General features: G+C 39.3%; 1 protein-coding gene across 2 annotated transcripts in view; it reads right to left on the bottom strand.

Annotated features, from left to right (window-relative positions):
- Nucleotides 1-23,276, bottom strand: part of igdcc3 (immunoglobulin superfamily, DCC subclass, member 3) — a 69,991-nt gene extending 46,715 nt beyond the window's left edge. Inside the window, exons 1-2 of one of the 2 annotated variants that reach the window (XM_015031748.1) lie at nucleotides 22,914-23,276; nucleotides 16,724-17,029 (exon numbers count right to left, since the gene is read on the bottom strand). In XM_015031748.1, coding sequence (XP_014887234.1) covers nucleotides 16,724-17,029; nucleotides 22,914-22,980 — 373 coding nt within the window. In that variant the 5' untranslated portion in view covers nucleotides 22,981-23,276. The remainder of the gene's footprint in view (nucleotides 1-16,723; nucleotides 17,030-22,913) is intronic. The other variant, XM_015031749.1, reaches the window with a different exon arrangement.
- Nucleotides 23,277-26,770: the final 3,494 nt, after the last annotated feature.

The following is a 26,770-nucleotide window of genomic DNA, read 5'->3' as shown; positions in this document are numbered from 1 at the left end:
ATACTTTTACAATCTATGCATACAGTGCTTCAGCTCACCACATCATGATCAAATTGATTTACGGAATGGTTTCTTGGTGAAGCTTAGAAAATGGTGATATTTACTACTAACAAGGAAATGCCAAAAAAAAAAAAAAGAACAAAAACACAATTTAAAAGCTGGAAATTCTTGCATCATCATGAACCAGACTTTACTGTAACTCGTCTCTTGTGTTTTTTTTATTTATTATTTTTATGTATTGATATTTACAGAATATTAATACATATACTGAAGCTCAGAACTGAGCTTCTCTTTACCGAACCAATATGAGTCGAGCATTTATGCAGTTCCCAATGTTAAATATAAGGACTTTTCAAAGAGAATTCTCTGCACCTACTTGTGGGAATTATCAAAATGTTCTTAAACAAGGTAAATCTCTTTATAGCTCAGCATCAAGGCCACTTCTCAGATATAATATTGCTCCAAGAACAGCTCTGATCTGTTGAGGCATGGTCACTAGACACCTGATGGTGAGCTGGGTTTGCAGATGATTATGTCAGTCTTGCAAGTTGTGAGCAGGGACTTCTATGGAGCTGGATTGTTTGCACTGTTTATCCCAAAGTTGCTTGATTGGATTAAGATCTGAAGAATCTTCAGGTGAAGTCAACACTTCAAAGTTTTTGTGTTCTTCAAACCTTTCTTGAAGCATTTTTTTGTCTCGTGGCAGCAGGGTGCACGGCCTTTGTTTTTAGCTTAGGATTTGCAGGGGAATCTCACTTAGTTTTTCAGGCACAGATAATAAAAGGAAAAAGGAAAACTGGATAAATGTAGAGCAGAAGCTATTCTTAGTGGGTCAGGTTTTGGTTCTCTAAAGGCTGATGATTTCCCACCTTTTTTCTTTAACTTCCCTGACAGCTGAGAATAAATGTTTTAAGTTAATGAAATTCATTTCTCTTGAGCATTTCAGGGAGCAGCAAGCCTATTGTTAAGTGTGTTCAAATTCACAAGCCGTGGAGGAATAAATTCACATTACCTTTCTCATAAATGCATTCAAGCTCACACTGAACAATGCTTATGATGATGGCATCCTTTTTTTGTCAGTTCTGGAAATATGCTCTGAAAACCATTATTCTCCAGGCACTTATTGCCAAAAGTAATGTACCTTAAAAAGCTGTAGACACTTTTCCTTTCCTCAACTTATTGTTGCAGGAAAGGAGGCTTCTCAGTGCCAATTCTCTATTTGCCCAGAGGCCACATATCTAATTAATATCACCAATACATCTGCATTCAATGATCTCCTTCAGAATTCAAATGAGATCCCTCTTCCATCATCTAGCACTGTGCGAGAGCTCAAGCTCGCAAGAACTATAATCGACCAGTTTACCATATTCTCACTGCGGTAAGTTAAAACATACACCGTTCAATCCTTGCTGTTGGTTTGTTTTTAAGAGTTTGCGATATTTTAAGACATTTAGGTCCAATAACATTTATATTCAAATGGAAATGCCATTAAATTCCTCTTTAGACAGTCTACGCCCCCTGTTTTGTGAAGCCAGAAATGAGTGAGGCCCTCAGACAGACGTGGCACTGAATAACAACCTGGATGGACATTTGGCATCACAATTCTCCTCAGCCTGACACTCATTACTTCCCCCTCATTAGAGGACAACTGTTGGTTAGGGAGGCCACTTTGAGGAGAGTGTGATAGATTGCTGCTGAGAAACCCTTTTTTTAATTCCCATCACTGTTTCTTGATCAGAGATCGCTGGTAGAGAGAATACGAGTTCAGAGGAATTAATATGCCATGTTTTCTGAGCATTTTTTTTTTTTCCCTGGGAGTGCAACATGCAGCGTTATCTGTCCATCTGACCGTGACTTTGAGGGGGGTTGGTCTGATCCCAGGGGTAGATGGATGACCCTGCATCTGGCACTCCCACGGGAAATCTAAAAGAAGCAGGGCGGAACCAGCCCATGCGCTCCACTGCGTCTCACAGCGCCCTTTAAAACAGGGCTCCCCCAAACGACTGGAACAACTGTGTAAATCTCACGCCTTCGCCCCCCCCTCCCCGACCAACAGGCACAACAACAGAAGCCCAAAGAAGAAGCAGGTCTGCCGGACCTAAGAGGTGGTAGCTCCAGCCTCGCATTTATCCCTCTCTCACTGCCTGGGCTGATTTACAAATCCTCACATCACAGCTTCCAAGAACGTGGGCCCGTCAACAACCGGCACAAACAAATCTATCATCAGAGCTGCAACAGGGATCCAAACTCCAAAGCTGTCTGTTTATCACAGATCTACATCCTTTGGGGTTGATGATGTGAGCACTGTTTTTTGCAGTAAACATCAGATGCCGTTTTTGCGAGAGGTCTAGTTTGAGGCCACATCTAGTTAAAACAAGAAGCAACAATTTAAGTCTTTTAAAAGAATAAAATCCGGAAGATTTTAAATTCCAAGCTCTAAATAAAACTACGGAACAGTTAGTCAACAAAAGACTTCCTTTTCACAATTGTTTTTGCGTGTTTTGAGTACTAAAATTATAGCAGGGGCTGAATACAGGTTAGCCTACTTCTTAATATCCCTGGAAAAGTTATACTTTAAAGTAACATCTCAATTTCAACAGGTAATATTTGTCTGGGAGAAATAGTAACGTTTTGGAGCAGCCCAGTTACAGTCTCAACCTGTGGAGGGAGTTGAAGATGAGGGTGATGGAAACGAGGCCTTCCAATCTCAGAGACTATAGAATAGAATTGCCCTTTGGGAGTGGGTCCATTGTTTTATATTTTAGTATTAACTTGTGATTGTCTAGTGACCTGCAGGGTGACCTGACCTCTCACCTCCTGAATGCTGTAGATTGGCAGCAGCACCTTTGAACCCAACAAGAATAAAGTGGATACAGAAAATGTATGTTTTTGGATCTTTTTTTCTCAATGTATCCTTCCAAGAATGACAAGTAGACTTTTTTTTTTTTTTTTTTTTTATCATTGATTCTCTAGGACCCTAAGGTTGTTCATCTTTGCGTCAGGTAAGATTGAAGAATAGAAATATTGGGGAAAAGGTCAGTTACACAATGATATGCAAGCTCACTATGACATCATTAACCTTAGATCAACGACCAATATATTTACTTACTACAGTGGTTCTCAAACTTCATATTCAAAGACTCATATACTTTTCCAGATAACATTAGTTCTAGAAAAGTAGTGAGAAGGAAATATCTTCTATTTAATTTGCTTACAACCTACAAACTTAACAGTACTTTATGCCTGCATCTGTTTGTCTTTCACACCAGCTGTTCTTATTTTATTGATGGTCTATCATAGTTTTGTGTATATAACCCTCCCAGTAATAATTATGCTCATAATGCTTTTTGTTGTTGTTTAAACAGCCACTTATATTCTGCCCCCCCCCCCATGCATTAATTTTGATTTAGAAATATGAAACAATATTCAAAGTGCACTTCACCTGAAGCGCTTGTTGGTTTATCATTTATATCTAATGAACTACTTGTTTTGGCACACACAGATGCAGAGTCCTTTGTTGAAAACAAACCTCGCCTAAGGCAGGAGTTTGCAGAAACAGCAGGCTACTGTTAGCTCCCCTATAGCTTGATATAACTTGTTGATGATTCCGTTTATGGCATTTTTCTTTGACATTCCAACTGTATGCAAACAAAACTTACCTTCTCCTGATAAATACATGAAGCTCCTTGCTTTGAACGTTCTAAATGTTGACGTGTTTTAGCAGCGGGAGAACTAGAAAGTTTATATTATTTAAACTCTATTCCATCTAAACATTTTGTTCCGCAAAAGAGACACCAATGCAAAGGAAAAACAAAAAAAAAATGCATTTCAATAAATGTATTTAGAAGCAGAAGCTCACCCAGTTTATCCCCAGATCTCAAACATTAAAAATGTGTCCCACTTCATTTAAAAAGTCACATTCAACATGTAGATCAAAATGTTACACATTTCAATCTCTAGACACAGTTGCTGTTTGGTCCAGATCAGAGAGTTGAGACTTGCGATCACATTTTCTGTCATGGACACAAAACTGTCTGTTTTTCTTTTGTTCAGCTCAATAACATGATTATAAATGCCAAAAATGAATAAGAAATGCTTAACATGCACAGGTGTAGAATCCTTATCACAAGCATGCATCAGAAACCAGATCCAGCCCCACTTGAAAGATGGCGATGCACAGAAATAGAATTAAAGTGGTCCAAAGCTTCAAACGCCATATGGCAGAGGAGAATGACAATGGTGATGGAGCAACACAGTGTGCCGGGGTTATCCATTAAAGACCTCTAAGTCAAACATTTGTGTGCACAAGCCACTGAAAGGGAGAGGCTCAGTCATTTCCGAGAAATTATCCTTGTTACTTGGACACGGGAACTGTGACACACTCACTTCTACTGAAACTCTTATTCACTCATGATAGCTTATGTAAAGAAAGGGTGAACAGGCATGCTATCATTTAGTCACGTACAGAAATTAGTCTCTCTCTCTCTCTCTCTCCGTGTTTCTACTACACACACACACACACACACACACACAGAGACTCCCTCTCAGCCGTCCCTGCGCCATCATCCCAACTGACAGCAGTAATGAGTTTCTTCTCTGCGTAAGCCAACTGGCACCCACTCAGGGGAATTTTTCAGGCTGAACTGTGGCCATTAATCACAATCTCGACCAACACGGTGCCATAACGTGTGTGGCAAACAGAGATGTGTTCGAAGGTTGATAGGGGGGCACAAATGTATAAGCGGCAAAGGAGGAGCTGCCGATTGTGTTGACGACAGAGAGAACGACTGATTACGAAGGTGAAGGAGGAAATATTACAATTTTTAAGTTGGGAAGTGTTTGTCTTTAAATTAATGAACATCAGCTCAACTATTTGGGGAAATAATATTCTGTAGCATCAGTTATAATTAATAGGTTAAACAAATTACTAGGGACATGTAAAAACAAGAAAAATGTGAGCAGAAGATGGAAACTTAATTGAAAATGTTATGGAAGATACTGGGAAGGCAATAAAATATACCCAAAATAATTTCAGGGAAACTGCAAATGGCTTCAGCCCATCAAAAACATGTAGCGTTTAACATAATAACCATGAGGACAGCTGCCCTTAATGTATAGCAAATTGCCACCAGCTCATTTCGCGATACGAGGATGTTGTCACCAGCACATCCTCTTATCGCAGCAGCTGGAAATTCAGAGTTTCCAATCCATTCCTTACATTTTTGTTATCGTTTTTAGCTTCCCTTTTTGCCTCCACTGAGATTGTCAGCGGACTGTGGTATTCGAGGATCACCCAGCCCCCAGCTTGCCTCCAAACTCGCTAATCCTGCCGAATTCATGGTAATATCCAATCAGTAACCTCCCTATCTTCTTTTGTCCACACACACACACTTATGGGTCTCCAGCCACTCCCACCGCACGGAGCCGAGCTCTCAACGAATCACGGAGAAAAAAAAATAACCTTAACTCAGGCAGCCAAAAAGAGAGGCGAGGCAGGAGCAGGTCATTATCATTCAATGTTACCAGACTTCGGGTAAGACATGATAGACCCTTTGTCTTTCCTGCCGACTATACAATCTAGATATGCGTATGAGCGTATTCCTTCCATTAGATAATGAAACACGTTTTGCAGGAATTGCGTAAACAAAGAAAAGCCCTGGATTTGCAAATAACAGATATTCTTGCTTTTTGGAGTGACAAATCCAAGCCTAGAGCATGAGAACATTCAAATAAATGTGATTTTGGTCCTTATGACAGTTTCCTATACATAAACAGTCCAAAGATTGTCCAAAAATATAAAAATGTGCATATCCCACTTTGTATCCCATACAAAAAGGATGTATGGGATACAAAGTGATGCCCACTAATGTGAAAACGCATTGGCAACCTGTAGCTCCGACTCTCCAACCTTCGGGTTTATCTGCTCGGTCTCCTCTCATGGTGGATGGGAGGGGCGCTACTATAAACTGTCAGACATAAGCACATATCACTGGCTCGTCCAGCCCAGCATCAACCAGCTAACCCTCTAAAGCTGTCTCCCCACTCACAAATAATGCCCGTGCTGGAAAATGGAGAGGGCCATTACGCTACACGCATCATGTTTCATCTTTTCACGCCAAGGCAATGAAGCGGTCTACCTTGCGACTCACTAACGCATGACATAAAACTACTTCTGTAAAGAAAAAAAAAAATCCAGACAGATTCATAAAAATGATTAAAGGCACCAGCTGGTAAGGTGATACAAATTTCCGACCTGCAAAGGAAAAATAAACATCTCATCTTTTGATGCTCGCTGAAGGAGAACTATTTGAAGTATGTCTGCAGATGGAGCCTGAGATCGCTCCACTAGTTGTGGATGAAATTAAATGTTTTTAGTTAGGATTTCACAGAGAAATAAAGACCTCCGCCACATATCTGAGTCTGCATATGTGCAGACTCAGCACACACTGCGCAGTTGCTTTTTTGCACAAGCTGCTAGCAGTCGGTCAGCGTACGTACGGCCACTGAGCACATGTCCCTGCCAGGGTTTTTATACGATCTTAAGTATTTATAATGCACACAGAGATGAATTACAAGTCTGGGGTCTGGAGAGCAGCATTCTGGCATTTTCTCACGGCAAAGGCAGACTCTGTGGAGCTAAGAGGGCACGTCCACTCTTTGCATCCTTATTCTGGTCAAACGCCAACCCTGAATGCAAAGCTGTCGGGGTGAGGAGGTCACGGAGATGGAATGTTACTCCATGGCTCAAGGTCCACGCTCCAGAGCCATAGAGACCTGGAGATCGCTCGAGACGTCAACATGTTCTGTCTCGATATTTAACATTCCAATCCTTCTGTACAATTAGTACAGAAGGATTGGCATTTCACAAAGGATTAATCCCTGATTAATGCTGATGTGGTTTGTGGCTCTGTTTTCCTTTTTCAAATTGGTCTGTATTTATTACGCCATCAGGAAAACATTTAGCTGAAATACTGTTTCTGAATACTGCGATGTAATATTTTCCTGTCTCTTTTCTTCCTTCCGAGTCACAAAATCCCCATCATTGTTTATTAGCTGTAGCCTCGCAGCTGCTAAAATTGTCTTGATCGTTGGCAGTGAAGGCCCATCCATCAAGCCGAACATATTATCGAGATGTAGAACTGTCTTGTAAGGCACTCAAAGTGTTTGTTTAAAAACGCCCGCCTTCACCTTTCTTGCCATTGTTCTACACTTGTTAGCATTTGCGCAAAGTAAGAGTGAAAAGATTTTCATTATGATTCAATAAGCTTCAACTGTCCTCATTCTGTTCCCATTTTGCCGAAACAACATTCCCCCGTGGATCACTGTGTGCTTTTCAAAGAGGTAAAACACACTTCTTCTCTAGCATATAAATTATAAAACAAGAAACACAACAAAGTGGATTAAAATTCAGGCCTCCTGGGCCCTGTATTTCTCCAGCCTCCCTGAGTCTTAGAAGCAGCAGAGTTACACACAGCATACAGGTTGTCAGGGAGAAACTGGCCATCCCCAATATCTTTCATCCTGTGCCATGCAGCAGTAACCTCCTCTAATTGGCTCCTGTGGAATTTATGTTACCCCCAGTGACCGACTCCAAGCATGCAGCAGCCTGACAGGCTTTTGACCCCAAACACTTCAGCGTTTTGGTGACAACTATGGAGGAAATAACGCAGAGTAAAGACTTTGGATTTCACAGAGTCCATGCTCTTAAGACAAGATCTCCAATTTTGCCGTCAGACTATAAGGTCACTAACAACTCATACATGCAATAGCTAATTATTTTTCTAACATTAACACTTCAATAAAATTCAAAAGTGATTTTAAAAAATACTTACGTTGCTTATAAAAAGCAGTAGAAACTGAGGTATTCCTGCTTGAGCAGAAGTGATACTTTTTAGGTCTGCAGTCAGAGCAGCAGTAAAGGGATGATGTGTGCAGTCACTAATTCCTGTCACTGTGGATCAAATCACTGCATTCCTACAGAACATAAGCACTCTAATTGTGAGAAGCGAGAAGATTTTTAGCCTTGAATTTTTGGCACTCGCAAAGACTCACTGGAGAGGTAAAATATTTTGGCATTGTGGAAGAACAATGAAACCAGAAGCAAATGTGTGCACCTTTTGAAATTACTTTTAGAGTTTGGACAATGTGCTTATGTTTCTCTTGTCCCTTTCAGTGGATTACTGTGTTGTTTGTTTAGGAGACATGGGGGCTGGAGTTGGGATGCAGCAGCAGGTTTGGGCCACTTTGTTTCACAGCCAAAGCCAAGGTCACTGCCACTGCCCCGGGGCAAACACACTGGGGGTGGGGGTGTCCTCTGGGGATATAGGAGGAGCTGCACCATTGGAGGAGGGGAAGAATAATGTTAGGAGATGCAAAAGAAGCAGGCTATTCTGCACTAGTGCACACAAAAAGGTCAAAGTTTCCCAGATAACTCCCAACCCCCACCAACAACCACCCAACCCCCAGGGGGACCTCTGACCTCTGTGAAACAAAGGAGGGGGTCTGTGTGAGAGTCGGGGTGCGAGGGGAGACACACCCACCCAGAGTCAGCAGTGACAAAAGGGGCCTCAGCCACTGCTAGCTGAGTCAGCCAGGACAACAAATGCTGAGGCCACCGCCACAAAGCAGAACCACCACAGGCTGAACACGCAGGCCCTGCCCGTTCCCAGCCACTTCACCAGCCCAAGCTGCACAATGAGTGCTGCGCCGAGGCGAGAGGTACCCCCAAAACACACAAACACGCATGCAGCTGAGTGGGGGAAGAGATGGCGGAGGCCCAAAGCTGCTGCCTGCCCATCACTGCGTAGCCTTTTGTCTCAGTCTCTTCTGCTTATTGGCAGAAAGATTTCCTGATCCCCGTTTAAATATCGTGGAGAACTGCACCGAGAGGCATACGTTTGTGGCATACGTTTGTGTGTGCATGTGGCTGTGTTTGGAAAAAAAAACATCTACCAGTGGCTTCACCTCGCTGCCCCTTTTCACATTTTCACACACACAAAACAAAATTTACACCAACGAGCGGACAGGAAGAGGGAGTTTTTGGGCTTTTATTGGTGGACGCCGCAAACCCTGTAAAGCGTTTTAACTGCGCAGTCTGGCCATAAAGCCTCTGTTAAGTGTAGTGAAGCGCGGTGACGGGGCAGAGGCAAGAGCCAGCCGAGTCAAGCCTGCAGTCACTGGAACACCAACATACACACCAAGAACAAAAGACCACAACTACTGCTTGTTTCGTTAGCTGAAAGGTCTAATAATGAAAGGCATGTTGGTTTGTTTAACTCGAACCTAAACTTCACATTAGCACAGTGTGGGTTGGTTCAAATCTGAGGATGTAGTTTTAATGAGGACAGGGCAAAGGGAAAAAAAAAAAAAAACCTCATTTGGACTCGAGTCTGCCTCGGCTAACCTTTGGTCCGGACTCTGCTCCGTCTCCTTTCACCTCTCACCTCTATTACTCTGGAATTCCTCCCTTGAGCCCTAAAAGGAGGCAGAAGGAATTTTTGGCCCCCTATTCATTTGTTTGTTTGAGGATTGCTGGGGTGGTCTGGAGACCAACAGAGACCTTAACAACAGATTCCACACAACCAGCAGAAAAGCGCAAAAAACTGAATGCCAAGTTAACAGATCTTGATTTTTTTTACAACTCAATATTTGGCTTACATAATTTTTATTTTATTTTATTTTCCCTTCCAAGGATACAGAAAGTATATGCAATAAATGTTTACAAGATCCAAACTTTAAAACTATGTATTTTTTTTTTTTTTTAGTTTTTTTTTAACTTTATTTATCTGGGAAGAAAAACTGATGAGATTCAAAATCAGTGCCCAGGTTTGGACAACCAAGTGCTAGGAACAGTGGTGTTTACACAAATACCCAAGATAAATCCACTTGGGCATCTTATGACACCAACAAGAAAGTCACTTGATTGTTATTCTTGCTCATTCAAAAAATAAGACTGCTTTGGATATTTAAAAAGCGATTACAGGTAAACCATGTTAATGATCAGCTGTATTCTAGATACATTTTAGAAAAGCAGCTGCTAAGAAAGTGCTCACAGTTGGGGAAAAAAAAAAGAAAGGTCAAAGTTTGTGAATGTCAGCAGTCTGCATATCAAGTACTGACTGATTTTTTTTTCCTCTCGAACAAAATGTATTTCAGGTTTCCCTTTGAAAATATCAACCTGCGTTTACAAGTACCATTTGTCATCATACAGCCCAGAGAACACATTCATAGATGGAAACAATGTATAGCAATTAATGCATGATGCATGCATTAAAAAAGTTAAATATTTACATCACTCTTCCCCCCAACCCTTCATCTACCTCCCTAGTAGCTCTATTCACTATTTAAGGCTGTTTACATGAGGGTATATTTTCAGAGCACAATACCCATTCTGCTCCACACAGCAGCTCAACTGTCTGACTTTGAAGGAGGTAACAGAGTGCTGGTGTATATTTCTTCTGTACAGAGGGGAAGTCTTGTTGGCACACTTTCAGTAAATAAGCAACCCATGTGTAGCTGTTTTGTTGATTATGCTGATGATTTTTGGGAAATAGGTCGACTGGAATTCATGCAAATCAATTCAAGCCAGAACAGATCCCTTTTTGTTACCCAATATGCAGCAATATTACATTTCTAATAAAACATCATTAGTGATGAATGCTTTTCATTTTAATATATGATTAGCAGTTAACTGCATAAAGTGACTGAAAGTGTAATTAGCTTAGAAAACCTCTCTGAAGCCCTGCTTTAAATTTCATCCTATTCTACTCTGCCACATGAAGACATATGGCAGTCTAAGACAATAAGACTGCAGCCTTCTATCCCTTGGTGATTTTCCACAGCTCCAAGGTCAATGATGTGTCATCCTCAAGAATAATTGAGATTCACTGGGCTTCTTTCCCACAGGAGAGTTAGACAACTTTGAGCATTCGTCAATGAAAATATCAAGAACTGTCATGAAGGGTTCAGAGCAGCAGTTTACTCAGCTTCTTGACAATGAAATAAACCCCAGAGGACAAAATGCATCCTTACAGAAAATAGGATTTTCATTGCTCTAAACTTGACACCATTCAAAACCGTAGACTATAAATCAGAAAGTTTAGCATGAAAATAAGCCGTTATCGAGGATGCAATGAAATAACTGCTTGATACCTCATTTTCTGCAACATGGCTCAGTATTGCTGTGGTAGAGACACAAAAACATGGGTGGTTAGCTAGCTAAGTGCAGCAATGGAGGATTTTTCAGTCTTTTACCCCATCCATCCACTTGTCCACCCAACCACCAATCTGTTGGTTTTTTGTGAGGCAACAAGTCCAGGACACAAGTCTAGACTTCCCTCTATAAAGCTTGCCCTGTAAAGTTTATTATGGTCTAGTCCAACACATTTTTAGACAAGTGGCAATGTGTAGTCTACTCAGTGAGTCCAAGTCTGCTTTTGTATCCTATTTTGTAAGTGGATATGACTAAAAAAATCTCTAGAGGTGCATCCACAGGCATTACCGTGATCATATGCTCCAGTAACTTTAGCCGACTTCTTTCGATGCAGACCAGAAGCAGCTTTACTCTTCGCTCCGTCAAGGGGATCAAACTCCTTAACTTATCTTTAAAGCTGAGTCCATTTACAATCTGAGACTGCTTTCTTTTAGTCATAATCCATCTCATTGCCATAGGTGAAGGTTGGAGGATACATAGAATGGTTTATTGAGAGCTTTGTCATTTAGCTTAGCAATTCCTTCACTGGATCAGTGTCTACATAACTACAGACAAAGTGTTAATGTGTCCTATCCTTGTCACACTCCATCCTCCTATCACTTAAAACCAAGACAACAAGATACTGAAAAAGAACAGGAAGCATAGTGAAAAATTGAAATTATTCAATTTAAATGAGCTGCAGAGAAGAAGGCAGAGTCCATGCTGGGTATCAAGGATTAAAAGTAAATGTAGAAAGGACTTGCTACAAGCAAATAAATGACCATCCCAAGGTCATATTTTCACTACCTCTCAATTTGCCTGCCTTTGCTTCCCTGTAATCTATTCTACAACACACCAATGATTAACAAAAAAAAAAAAAAAAAAACAATCGAGTTGGTCAAGATCCTGTGTGTCATTATTATCAGTCATCCATACATTAGTTTGGGGTGGACTGCTGTAGACGGCACCAGTTTTCTATTGTGGCATTTCACAAAAAGCGATAAAAACATCTTTGTGCATTCTGTGGCAGCATCTCTGGGACTTCTACAGAGGAGCTTTCATGCTCTGTCTCCTTGTCACAAAACAAAAAATATTAATTAAAGAAAAACCCTTTTTGAATCTATCTGAGTCACAGACAGACAGACAGACGGAGCACTGACTTCATCATGACGGACCACTGTGAGTCAAAATCAGCACGCATACCAGACCTGTGCGTGGCACAGGGCAGCCATAAACTGTGTCCATATGTACTGAGATCCTGTGATGCTTACAGGAGAGGAATACCAATGAGAGGAATGATGAGAGAAAGGCAAATGAGACAAGGATGGCATTTTTTACTGTGTAGGAAAAATAGAAACATTTCTGCTTAAAAAACCCCAACAAAAACAAAATATAGTGGGCATTACTTCATGCATGGCTGAGCATAATCCAAACCATGTGAGAATAAAGAAGAAAAAACAAATTACATTCAAGTAAACATGCATCCATTTTCAACTGTCAGTACTACATTTGGTTAATTAACACGACAGCAGAGACAATTTGCTCCTTTGTGAGCAACGGGGGTGGTAAACAAGGGGTTGAGGGATATTAGATTGAGGGTGGACCTCAACAGGCTGAGAGAAAGAGAAAGATAAAAGGAGATGGCAGGGATGTTGCTCCAGTAATCTTCGAGGCAGGATACTGTGAAAGCGGTCGGAGAGAGATAGATGGAGCTCGCCACAAAACAAGCCCTGTCACGTAATCTGACATCAATGCCACACAAATCACTTTCACTATCTACTCATGATAAACCATCCGCAGAGCTTTAAGAAGTCAGATGTGACATCTTTGAGTGCTATCAGGCCTGGAAGCACCCTATATTAAAAGGTACACCTTCGGCGAATTTAACCGACTCATATACGATGCTTATTGGTCACTTCGCTACAATCTCCATGGCTCGCAGGGTATTTATTTAATCCATAAAAGCCACATTGATAAAAACCACCTTCGTTATCTCAATGCAATTTATCTAATTAAAAAAATGCTGACACTATGTGTTCTGTAAAATCTCTTCGAGAAAATAAGACGTCTAGGTAAGTGGTGCTTTTCTACTGCTACGACAAGCTGTCATGGTGCGTTGCCTGGTGATGCAGTTTTTGCTATGGGGGAGGGAAGGGCAGTGGCTGGGCCCACTGTACGGGCCTTGTCATTCATGTGAATGATAAAGAGCTTCCTGACCCCGAGCTAAGGAGGAAGTAATAGAGGAAGTGGGGAAGACAGGGAGAGACACACAGCAAGAGGAACCCACCATAAAAGAGATAACCTTTGGATGGGAAAAAAAAAAGTTTCTCAGACCGACTACTGATTTATATGGGCAGCAGGGAGTCTGTCCAACACCAGCCACCAACAGCGAACCTCCACAAATGGTTGTCAAGCAAATGAAAAGTGAAATTTAAAGAGGGTGATGGTGTGAAGGGTCCGACGGAGGCTTTATTCATTGGGTGTGCTTTAAAGGGGCTTTGGTAAATTGCGCCACACACCGCATCACAGTGATACAAGTCAGAGCTTTGTTCTGGGAGAAAGTAAGACACAGGAAATAGCCCTCCAAAAGACAAGACCAAATACATTAAAGCATGCTTGTCTTTCAGAAGAAACACTTGTCAAACATATTTCTTTTTTTAATTTTAAAATCAGGAAAGAAGAAAAGACACAAAGCTCATGCAACTTTCTATACTGAGGACCTGCAATTTTACAATCCAGTACATTTGAGCATAATCAACTTGGTTACAGAAGTAAAAATCGGAACAGGTGCAACTATAAGAACACAGAACGAGGAGCAGGTGAGCACCGAGAGGTGAGGAAAATTGTAATTTTTTTAAAGCAAAGAGTCGAAGGAAAAAGACAATTAGCGACAACTCTGCAGCAAAGTTATCTCCACTTATTATGGATGATCTTTATAATTATGCTCCACAAGGCATCCAGAGTCAGCTATATGAACTAAAAGGGGTTTCTAAAGCATCACAACTTTGAGACAAAAGAGTGAATTATTGGAAGACGAATATAAAACTCTAGCTTGTGCTTGGTTGAACTATAACAATTTAGTCATTCTACACTTTGACAAAAGAAAGGTTATCACTTTAAAAAAAGTATCAGAGGTGAATAGTCAGAATGATGTGAGTTCCACTAATCCTCCACCAAACAATACAAGTCAATGACAAAGAAGAGAATAAAAAAACAGAAGCTCACTATAAAAGAAGTCAACATGAATTCTGAGATGTTGAATTTTTTTTTTTTTATAAGGAGAGATTATTACTGCATCCAGCTCTTAATTAACACCTCCAAACCATTTAATTATAAAAAACGTTTCTTTTAATATTACCTTTAAAGATTAAACATGTGCTGCAATTTCATGTTAAATTACAACACCATAAAATCATGTCTAATTATCCCACCATTCAGAGTCACTGACATAAAACTCAATCACCAGCCGAGGACATTAATGTCAAACTGGATAACTGCATCAGAGAATCTCTACTTTGTCATCATGTTTTTTAGTCCATTTTTCAACTACTAGCAAAATTGGTGGAAAATCAAATTTTATCATGGGAATCATATTTTGGTACCAGTGGTAAGGATGCGTAAAAGACAAGTAACTTTATTTTTTCTCACAATGAAAAAAAAAAAAAAAAATTCAAACAAAAAGGTTCAAACCGTTAATTTGACTACAATTAATCAGTATTATGAAATCGTAATTTTAAAAAAATAAATAAAACACTCCTCGCACTATTCTTGATTAATAACATTGCTGCAAATTTGTATATCCCCTGTTGGGTATCAGATTACTCAGTTGTCTTCTAAAACATTTAATTAGGTTAGAGCAAATTCTCTGAACAATCTCACTAAGATCCTCAGCCTTCCGATAAGCTCGTGTCTTCTTGTTCCTACAGGTTTTGTAAAGGATTTTATAAACTCAAACATTGCTCTGCTTTTTTTTTTTTTATTTAAGAATTTCCTGCTTCAAAGAAAGATTCATTTGTTTTGAGATTTTCTTTTTATATAACTGAAGCAGGGTTAATTTTACTTTACTTAAAAAAAAAGCATAATCATTGCCTGTAACTTGCTGACGCACAAAGAGTACTGCATGTTTTCTACAACCAATAGATCTGACTCATGTTGCCTAATAAAAAAATAAAAAAAAAAACAGACTTCAAAAATTCATGTCTTAAAGGTTACACGTTGTTTGACAGGAACCAACCGTTGTGATAAAGTGACTTTTCCCTCTCTGTTAGAGACGTCCATGCTAACCTCTGTACCCCACAGAGCTGAAAAGCTATATTGGCCACAGTGGCACAGCAGTATTCTGTCTACACATGGTCTAGGAATCAACAGGCTTCTGTGAGCTTTCATCCATTTCTGTCTCAGAGAACACAAGCCTTAACTTGGCACAGTATGGAAGACTGCATTATCGCTTTAAGCTGCTGCGGATTGTGCATCCCTGATGCCTTTGATTTCAAGTGGGATGAGAACTTCATGCTGCGATATGGTAGACAAACCAAGAGGACTGAGCGTCAGATTGTCTTACAATGATCTGATAGAAATGAGTTAAAGACGAACCATGGTAACAAAAGCTTTGAACTTAATGAGGATATTGAATATTTTCTAATAAGGACTTTGGTTGTTAGGTTGGCAAAAATCCATCTTGATGCCTGTACCAGTGAGTGGGTTGCTAAGTTGCTACAGCTTATTTCACTCTTACAAAGCAGTCTGGAGAGCCTCAGCATGAATTCTTGTTAATGCTTCAGTCAGAGGCTTAAATTTCCAAGCAGCACCAGCATCAGAAAGTTCATTAAACGCAATGATTTATATTAACAATTACACAGCTAGACATATTAAAAACATTTACATGCACAGCAGTACTCAAAGTTAACTGGGACTGGTCTAAAAAGTGGCAGTACTTGAGACAATCTTCAAATTTATATATATATATATATATATATATATATGGTCTACACACAAACCATTTCATTTTTTTACTAGGAATACAGAAAATGCTGAAATTTAAAGAAAAGATTTGGATCAAAATTGAACATGTAAAGCAGTTAAACGTATCCTACCACTTCCGGGTGTTAAGAAACGATTGCTTTCTGGAGGCGTGGATTGTGTTGAGTTTTTAAATTTTACCCGATTGCTAACATTTGCCTGTGACATGTAGCCTAATGCAAAAGTTCGAAGCCAAGAAGCTAACCGGAAACTGCTTACGATTAAAAAAAAAAAAAACATCCTCCGGTCCGAACGAGGCTGCTGTTAATGTTCATTCAATATTTGGAAGCGTGATCAACGAACTGAACGAGTTCCTTCACTTCCTCCACTTCCATGACTGAAACTAGGTCATCGTTCACAACTTCTTTAGCAGAACTGCACAGGAAGGCAATGGCGTGGCTAGGTTAAGCGGGTAACAGGCATCTAGTTTGTTTCCACAAATGAACAAAATAACCCACACACAAAAAAAAAACCAAAAAAAAAAAAAACCCTGATATAGTCAAAGCTACTTACTGGCTGCCTGAATTCGGGCTTTACGGCTCACCACTCGCCCAAAAGAGTTCTGGGCCATGCACTCATAGTCGCCTTCATCAGACGAGCCGTCGGGCTTGGTCTTCTGGAAGTGGACGATCAAAAGTGAGCCGTTGATGAAGGTGGTGTGATGGCGGTCCTGAGCTAGGAGCAGGCCATTGCGCCTCCACTGCGTGGTGATGGGTGGGATGCCGTCCACTTGACAGTGGAGCATCAGCGGCTGCTCCTGAACAGCAATGATGTCGCTGGGCTCCAGCTTGAAAGAGAGTTCAGCTCCCAAAACTACACCTGGAGAGAAACAAGTGTTATAAATTTACTTTAAGACATACAAAAATTCACAAAGAAACTGCAGTAATTAAACTTAAAAATATATATATATATATATATATATATATATATATATATATATATATAGCCACAAACCAACAGTAACATAACTAATATTTTTGCATCATATAATTTCAGTGTTACGCTTACTGGCTGCCTTTTCATGCAGCATTTTCATGCAGCATTTTTCTGGTTTACTAGTTCTTTCCACTCGCATGCTATCTTTCTACATGGAGTTTGCATGTTCTCCATGTGCATGTGTGGGACTGTTAGCTTAATTGCTCTTTCTAAATTGTCCTTATATTAGAGTGTGTGTCCATGGCTGTCGCTGAGATGGACTGACGTCTTGTCCATGGTGTACCCTGTCTTTAATAGCACTTGACAAAAGTTGACAAAATCAATATTGAGAGATGTTTATTGTTCTAAATGCTCACTTATATGCTTTTTCTTTAAAAGTTAGAATTTGCTAGATAAATTGTGCTAAAAGCTTGATTGTGATTTTTCTTTGAAAATCTTTATGCTATTTATGCTACACGCCTGCATCTAAACTTTATCACTCTGCGCTATACTCCTGAACTCTCCCATTAATTTTGAACTGCACAAACATTAAGACTGCTCACTGCAACACAAGGTGCTACTCTCACTGCAACTTCCCAGTCTTGTATATTTAATTGCAATGACAGCGATTTAAGTCTTTGATATGAGGGACTTGATTTTGTGTATTTGTGGATGTAAACAGCATGGCATGCCTCAGTTCTGTGAAAACGCAGCTCAGTACGCCCTCTTGGCATCATGTTTCAGTCGCTGATGGACTAAGCACCATCAGTCTTCGCCCCAGGCCCTGGAATCTGGTGGGACAGGCTACGGGAGGGCATAAGAGAGGGGGGAAAGACACCGGGATCAAAATAGAGAACCTCCGGCCAGATCCACTAACATTCCAAAAGAAAAGTGCTTCCCCTCAGGAACAGGCAACCTTTTCACTGACACGCCCCTATGTGAAGAGCACATGTAAGAAATATTGCTAAGAGAAAAAAAAAAAAAAAAAACTTCTCTCATGATTGCTTTGTGTCCCTTCCCTCCTTCTTTTTTCCACTCAGAGAGCACAGTAAGTAAAATGGCCATGAGACTACAGAGACATCAGTGAGCAACAATGGGGTGTTGTTAGAGACATATTTAACCCTTGGATGGCCTGATTTTGGCCTCCGAGGTCCAGAAAGCAAAGAAGGCTGTCAGCCAATTACAAGCAGAAGCCCCACATGTGGCTAATTGTTTTATCCAAGCGAGGACTGTCACCGATGCAGAACACTTCCAGATAAAATTTAATTCTCAGTGTTTCTTTGATAGCAATAAATTAAAAGACCGACAGTAGATGACGTTACTGCAGCAAAGGGAAAAACAATGTTGCTGTTTAAGCATGCCACTCATTAGAAGCACATTAAAAGGCTTTTAATGATTTTGTTTTCAACTCAACTCCGAGTATATTCCATTAATGGGGAAAATGTGACTGCACTGTCTTTCCTGATGAATAAAGCATGTTGCCCGAGTGACCGACTAATGCAAATATGAGCTCAGGGTGCCTTGAAGGTCACAAACAGCACTGGGAGAAAATGTCAGAGAAAATATTACTGAGCACAACAGCTAATTATAACCCAGATCCAAGGAGATAAGGAAACAAACAAACAAACAAAAAAAAGATTACGGTCATCTGTGCATTATGCGCATCCAGGGTATTGTGAGAAGGGGGGAATTCGTAGATGGGAGATTTGATGTACAGCTGTGGAGATGCAAGTTTGAAGCTGTACAAATGTGGGTATTCTTGGTACATAAGGACAAATATATCAACACATATACAATACTTTTTATTAAATGCATGAATGTGAGATTGCCAGACAAAAACACACGAGAGAAAGATTGACTCAGTATGGCTCGGGCTGGAGCCTACCAACTACTACCGAGAAATAAGTGTTGAGATCTGACATATAGATTTAAAGCTACAGTCAGAGGGGGAAAAAAGGCATGAATTTACAAGCATGTGAGGTTAGTAGGCAGGGAGCCAAGCCGAGAGATCAAGATACTCCACAGGTTTCTGACAGGCTGCAGTGTGAGGATATCTTACTACCTGATGATGCAAGCAACAATAAAGCTTTGAGATATTTATACCAAGTTTTGAATTTAGAAGTAAGACGTGTAGAATTTTGTTCATTCACAACTCCTTTAATTTGAAATCTCTCCAAAAAACTGAAAAGTCTCCATTTATTTATCTGTTAATGTAAAAATATGAAATGAAAGCAGCATACAGATCGGAAATTGAACTTTGAATATCTTGCTTTGTTATTTTCTTTACCAGTTTGAAAAATAAACCTCCAGCAACAGCAACATTTTATAAAATGACACTAAAACTAAATGTGGATGGAAAAGGCTTAAAATTAATTAAATCAGTCAAAATGCTAAAAATCTATTTTCACTCTTTGCTTCTGTTTAGGCAGGATAGTCTTGCATAATTTGGGTTTTGGAGACCAGGTGCATCTTCGTGTAGTGTTTGAAGGAGTGGGTTCAACAAAATTAGAAATGTATGAAATTTATGTTCAAAACAATGTAGGTTTTGTGAAGTTTTTTTTATTAATATTCTCATTGAGACTCTGTCTTTCTATGTCTTTGATTGGTTCATCCGTATGAGAACAAATACTACAAAGTGATTACAGTTTTTTGTCAAAATATTTTGTTGTTTTGTTTTTTGTAGGAATTTAATTTTGTTTCTTTTCTTTCTGAATTTTGATTTATGAACTGCTCTTAATTGCAATAAAGAAGAGACACAGAATTATTGCTGCTATTAAAATAAGAAAAATGTCACCTCTACATCTTTGGACTGATGTGTGTTAAAACAACATTTCTTTCAGCTTGTTCAGTAGGACTTCTGTTTTAGGTTCAAGTTCATGAACCAAACCACAAATAACATTCAGGTTTAAAGAAGCTAATAAAATGAGCCACATAACAACTCAATTTCTTTTAGACGAAGTCATTCATTTCTGGCTAAAGGGCTGTGTTTATCCTTTTTCTGCAGGGGAGCTATACATGTTATATTGATACTAACATTCTCACTATTGGTTCCCGCTTGATAAATAATTAATCAATGCTCTGGTGTTCTTCCCATCTTAAGTCACACATGCTCTTTAAATTGTTCACACTATGGCTCTGTTATTCTGGTAGATATTCAGAGATGATTGGTCCGAAGATAATTTAATATCATAACGCAACGTGGGGGTGCGGAGGAATAAAGTTAATGATCTGGAGATAAAGTAGGCCAGCTGCTTCGCTGTCTACTTCCCAACCATTTATGCTCTGTAGAGTCAGTTATATAACAGCAAGAAATCTGATAGTTATAAACTAAACCGAATGCCCCAGTCACAGCTTTTAGATGACTCCAATTTTCAAGCAGTTAAGGGCACTTGAGGTTATTTTAGATTTAGATATGACTTTAAAATAAAAATATTAGATAATTTTGGTTGTAAACAAATACAGAAAAAAAAATTATATTCTTGCTTTCGTCTCCTGTTGTCTAGATTATTTTAAGGCTCTTAGTATCTATTTTAAGGTTTCAGCTTATTCAAAGTTGTCCTAGACAGTTGAACTAGGAAGACAGAGCATTTTAATCTGTTTGTAACTGTGTTGCCTTTTTTTAATCTTAGCATTATATATGTATTTTTTTTCCTTTTCAAGGTTTCATACAAGTTTGTACAACTATTTAACATATATTGTGGTATTTTTGTGGCGTTGTGGTTGACTAATTAATGTTCCTTTTCATGTATGTGGGGTTTTTTTTCTGCACAGTACTTTAAACTGCATCCGTTTGCATGAAAGGTCCTTCAGAACTAAAGAATCACTTATTTCCTACCCGTATACCGGCATGCAAAATTTGCATTCATGGCACTTGAAGTATATTGTCCTACCAAATAACACTTTCAAGCAATGTGACACACACGGATATAGCAATGACAGTGATGATTTGATCTGCTGTAGACCAGATGATGGTTTCTCTGCTTTTCCTTTTTTATATATATATATACAATTCTGTTACATTGAATCATTTCACAGAAAAACAATGCTTTCTGGCTAATTAACGACGCTGTTGTCAGTGGATTATTTAATGGCACATTCCTAAAATGTGACTCTGATTAGGGCTACACAATGTACTGAATCCCAGTCATCGTAGCTACTATCAGTGTTTGCAGTATTACTAGTGCAAAACACTACTCTCAGGCAGAATTGACGGACACATTCTTAGTATAGGTCACTTGTGTCTTGCATGCAGATAACAGACTTGGACATTTGCATGGGCTCTCACTCCCTTAGCAGAGTCAGTCTAACACTTGAACAATAGTCAACTAAAAGTTGCAGGAGTAAAGATTATAAATACTTGAGATTTAGACTTGGAAAACATGGGAACACCTTTGGCATGAAGAGTGACTGATACACTGGGATGTCAGAAAACAATGAAGAGTGAAGAGTAAATATCATCATTATTATCTTAACTAAACAATATTAATACAGCTAAATCTTCTAATATTTTCCAACCTTAATTTCAGGATTAACGTGCTTTTAGGAAGATGGAAGGAAGATGAAGCAATTATGAGGTTCGGGGAGAGTCATGAGAAATTATTACAATAGCAATTTCTAAAACACTTCCATAAGTAAGCAGTCACTGACTGAAACTTCTCATCATGAGATCATTTTGGTGATTTTCTGCCTTTTTGTTCCGACTTTTTATCCCTAGCAGATGGAAGGGAGATATAAATGATGATGCTTCTTTCTCCCTTATCAACACTGCTTAAAATGCCATAAAACCTCCTTTATCTCAGCCTAATCTACTCTCTGAGGCAGACGAGCACTTGAAAGAGCTTCATTTCTTCAACGCGCCGAGCAGATTGGAGCTGCATCCATCACAGAGCTGAGTGTGTGTTTCTGACAGTTTTTGTTCCCAGTCCTCCGAGCGAGCGAACATGTTATGAACCAGTAGCCTCTATGATTCCAGCGGGGCCCTTTGTGGGTCCCTGTGTGGTATGCTTTGCAAATACTCAATACACTCTCCAGCCTTTTGAATTAGGGGCCCCCACATAGAGAGAGAAAGTGACTGTCATAGCGAACAAAGGGATGGAGGAGAAAATTTGAAAGGGAGTAGAGAGACAGCCTTGACATTTAATCTGTACAAATATTCTCCCCAGCAGGCAATAACCACAGTCTTTTAATCTATTCTCTGAGCAATAACCACTGTCATTTCACCCAACCACGGGGTGGTGTGCTCTAATGACTGACCGGTCAATAAATCCATCTACTTTTGAAGTCCCCTGATATGAAACAAAACCCTATCAGAAATCACAACTTTGAAGTTTTAGGAGAGACAAATGTGCCATAAATGGTATTTCTGGTTGCACCGATTTTGGAGAAGCGGCAGCTAAGGCACAAATAAATATCACATAGAAGCACATGTTCGAAACTCAAGCATGCATCAGTCAGATTTTCCACCAAAACAAGGAGCTGAATGCATTAATAGTCTCAATTAGAATTAGCTCACACAAATTACCCATAAGAAGTTCTGCAAAATTCACAAATCAGCTAAGTCCCCCCCCCCCCCAAAAAAAAAAAAAAAAACAATAACGCAAATCAGTTTTCAGCTCCGAGCTTTACACGGAATTTTGCAGATTGTGTACAACCGGACAGCAGTCAAGTTCAGGGCTACGCTGCGTGCAAAACACGCTTATTACAGTTTCCAGCGTGCATTACGCTGGTAGCAAAAGGTGATCACATCCGACCAAAAACACCCTGTTCCAATGCGGTGTGTGTGGCTTACCGATTAAAGCATTTAGAAGGATTCCCAAAGAGCACGAAACAAGGCATTGGCGCCGTGTGGATGCCATTTAAACACAGAAAATACTCCGGCACTCGTGAAAATATACAGCGTTGAATGGTGGCGAAGCAGCGGGTTTTAAAAAACAAAACCAAAATTAAAATGCAAATCAAACATCCAGCCTCAGCTACGACATATTCCAATCAACCAATCTGCTGCTCAGTCGCTCACTGGGATCCAAGACGCTCTCGCCATTTTAAGCATCTATGAAGAGTCTGTCAGCATCCCACAGCCTGTTTCCTCCTCACACACTTTGCTGTATCCTACACACTGCCTCTGTGCTGGCTGTGTGTGTGTCTCTCTCTCTCTCTCTCTCTCTCTCTCTCTCTCTCTCTCTCTCTCTCTTTCTCTCTCTCTCTGATACACACACACACTGAATCTGGATCTGATCTCGGAACAAAAGAGCCGACTGCTGAATGTTTCGCTCTCAACGCTTGAGAAATCTGCAGAAACAGCGTGGTTTCTTCATCTTGGAGAGCCCACTGCGAATAAAGGGCCTGTGTTACCGGGGTTACAGAAGCAAACGGTGGAAATAAAGAGGATGAGCATGTTAAAAAAAATAATTTATCAAAAAGACATTACTGTCCACATACACATTGCTTTAGACAGAACAAAATGTAAACCAACAGTCTGTAAAATATATATATTTTTTATTTATTGAATAAATAAATAAATAAATAAATAAATAAATAAATAAATAAATAAATAAATAAATAGCATTCATTTGTAACCTCTGTTCAGCTTCGACCTAAAGTGTGCAGACATAAAATAAAATGTATCAGGCGCTTGCATATTGTATTTAAAGCTGATGGTTCAGCACATGTGAACCTGACATGATAAATAGACCGGGAGGACCTCTGGCACTCCGCTGGAACAAAGCAGGGGTCGTTCAGTTGCACTCTACTGCCACCTACTGGAGAGATGACGCATCTCAGGTCTCAATTGGAAAGGGCAACGGTTTCATGTTATGTAATATACAAGAAGCATCACACACTAACGTAGCCTACAGTGTTCACGTCATGCAGTCACATCTCGTCCATCTGCTGTATATGGCGGAAACTCTATTTAATCTTTCATCGCCATGGTTTACATCTGATATATTTACATCTGTGTCTCGCCCAGCTGTTTTGTTGTTGATAATGTTTTCTGTGACACGGAGGACTTTCTTTAGATTAAATGTTGTACTGTGTTTTAGACAGACTGCAGAAACAACAGTAAAAATAAAACCAAAAAAAGAAAACCATACCTAAATCTGACTTATCAAAACGTTGGATTTAAAAATTAGACATGCAGGAGGAGTAAGACGTTTTCACGACCAAAAGTTCATGTGATGACATGGTTTTGTTGTTAGATTGATGTTTCTGGAATTTACTAAAACGCAACTGAAATGTGTTATTAGTTTGAAAGACTTTTTCAGAAAAAGCCTCTGATTTAAGTTAATCCCACCCCCACCCCAAAAAAACAATATTTACTGTGCTGGTTTTTCTTTTTAATGTTCTGTAGATCACTTCAATATGTTGGATGTCAACTTTTGAATGATATCCTAACTTATGTGCACCTTATTTTGTGTTCGGTGTAGATCACTAGGTTTCTCACATGTTTTCACTTATCCAATATTTAAATGTTATGATCTTAAAAGCATTTTATTTTTAGTTTTTTTCTAAAGCATTTTATCCTGCTTATAGTAAACAGATTATGTGTAAATTGTGCTTAGACTGCTTGTGTAGAACATTTTGAACCTACTCTTTGTTCATGGCAGCATCATTGGGTAATTCTTTTGGGTAGGTTAACTTTCCTAAAACAAATCTAGAAAATTGATCATTCAGATTGAAAATTCCTAGCCATATATCGACCCTACTTTTATTGTAACATTTTTTTTTCTTATTAGATTGAAAGAGTGATTTCAGACAGACATTTTCCAAAGCTTTACCTATGCCAACCAGACTAAAATGAAGTTGGCTGTCAGGGTGAAGATGAGAATACCTTTTTATTATGAGGTAAACTCTTTCAATTCTAAACTTATATTAAAAACATATGAGATATTTACAGAAGATCTCTGTATGAGCTGTTCTGTACATGAAAGAATCAAAAGCTTACCCAAGAAAATTTTCCTAGCCAGTCTTTATGTCTTTGCTTTAATGGCAAGGTCATCTTGACCTATAAAACGTGACATTTTCTATGTTTTCTCTCCACCTTATTGAACTATAAACAGTTATTTGATGACCCACCAGAGGAGCCCCTCCAGAATGAACCATCTAACCCTATGTGAAATAATTAAGAAGGGACCCACCTCAATTACAAGACAGTGTTGCTTACACACAGATAATTAGTTTTACCAGTGATGCCTTAGGGTATCTACCGTTTCACTTTGCAGGGAGTCTTTATGCAGAATGAGTCATTTACATGTGGTGTTCATCAATAATTTAAACTGATTTAAAAGGAAGTGCCTTTCATTTCTATTTTTGCCTTCTTTGCACCTTTACTTGTGTTCCTATACTAATTGCAGTAAAAACTACAGAGTAACAGCAGGATGTCACATGCTTTTTGCAAACATATTATTATTCCAGAGGTTAGGGATTTGTGGCTTCCATTAAGGTTTTTTTTTTTTTTTCTTATCAGCTATAACCAGCAGCTGGGATTTGCATATTAACACACGATGGACATCATAGTGTTTGTTTATTAAGCTGGTGACCGAGTCCATTAAGAAATGAACACAGATCAAAATGAACACAGTGGTTTTTAAGCAGTGTAAACCCTAAGGTCTTCTGAACTTTTTGTGATGCTATAGGACATTTAGAATGTGCTGAGAATGTAAATGGTTTGTTTTTCTGGAAGAATGATTGTTAATGGAGACAACAATTTAAAAGATTGAATGACAAACCTAATTATTTTTCATAATTTTGCAGTTTAAATACCTGTCCTGCCCATTCATCTAGAGCGGGAATCCTCAAGTCCAGGCCTGGAGGGTCATTGTCCTGCAGGTTTTTCCATGTGTCTCTGCTTCAACACACTTTAGTCAAATAACAATGAGATGTAATTTTTTTCAGTCGAGTCATTGAGAGCATCCTTCTAGATGTATTCCTTCTTCGACGCTCCTGAATCAGATGAACTAAGTGTTATCAGGCCTCTATGGAGCTGACAGCTGATGAGTGTCTTCAGCCAGCTGATTCTGGGGCAGATGTTTTTCAAGAACAGGGCTTGGGTGCCCCTGGCCTACTGCTTCTTCTACATTTCTTTCTTGTCCTACTGCCTCTGTAACAAAACTGTTACAGTGGCAAAATTGTGCCACTGTAATGTTTATTGTTTCCCTCAGACAATTATTTACCTATATGGTCTACTACATTTATTAAATGTAGTGTAACAGGAGTATTGAACTTGGATTTATCTGAATTTGACAGAAGTGAATATAACTGTTTGGAATAACTTAGATTTTATGCATTTTTGCAGATGAGTTGGATCTTCTTATCTCATAAAGACCCAGGTGTCAAGTCCTTTTTGTCTTTAAAGTAAAAATTAATTACCTATGATTTCCTTTTACGTCGGATTTCTAAAGAAAACACCTCAGCTTGATTTACCTAGAAATTGCCCCTAGATGGCGGAATTATGATGAAATCCTAAGCCAGTCTTCTCATGTTTCGATTTCAAGGGTCCAGGTAAGAAATTCAGAAAAACAAATCAATATTAAAGCAAATAAACCTCTTAAAAACAAAAAAGTTGGGGTACCTTCTGACAAACAAATGAACAGTTTAAAATAGGAATAATCATAACAATAATAAAAATCTTTTCCATTTTTGCCGACG

This window comes from Poecilia latipinna, unplaced genomic scaffold, assembly GCF_001443285.1.
Source record: "Poecilia latipinna isolate Pla-1442-1.1 unplaced genomic scaffold, P_latipinna-1.0 Scaffold216, whole genome shotgun sequence".
NCBI lineage: Eukaryota > Metazoa > Chordata > Actinopteri > Cyprinodontiformes > Poeciliidae > Poecilia > Poecilia latipinna.
Note: the sequence above shows the minus strand (reverse complement) of the source record. Positions and strands in the feature narration are given on the sequence as shown.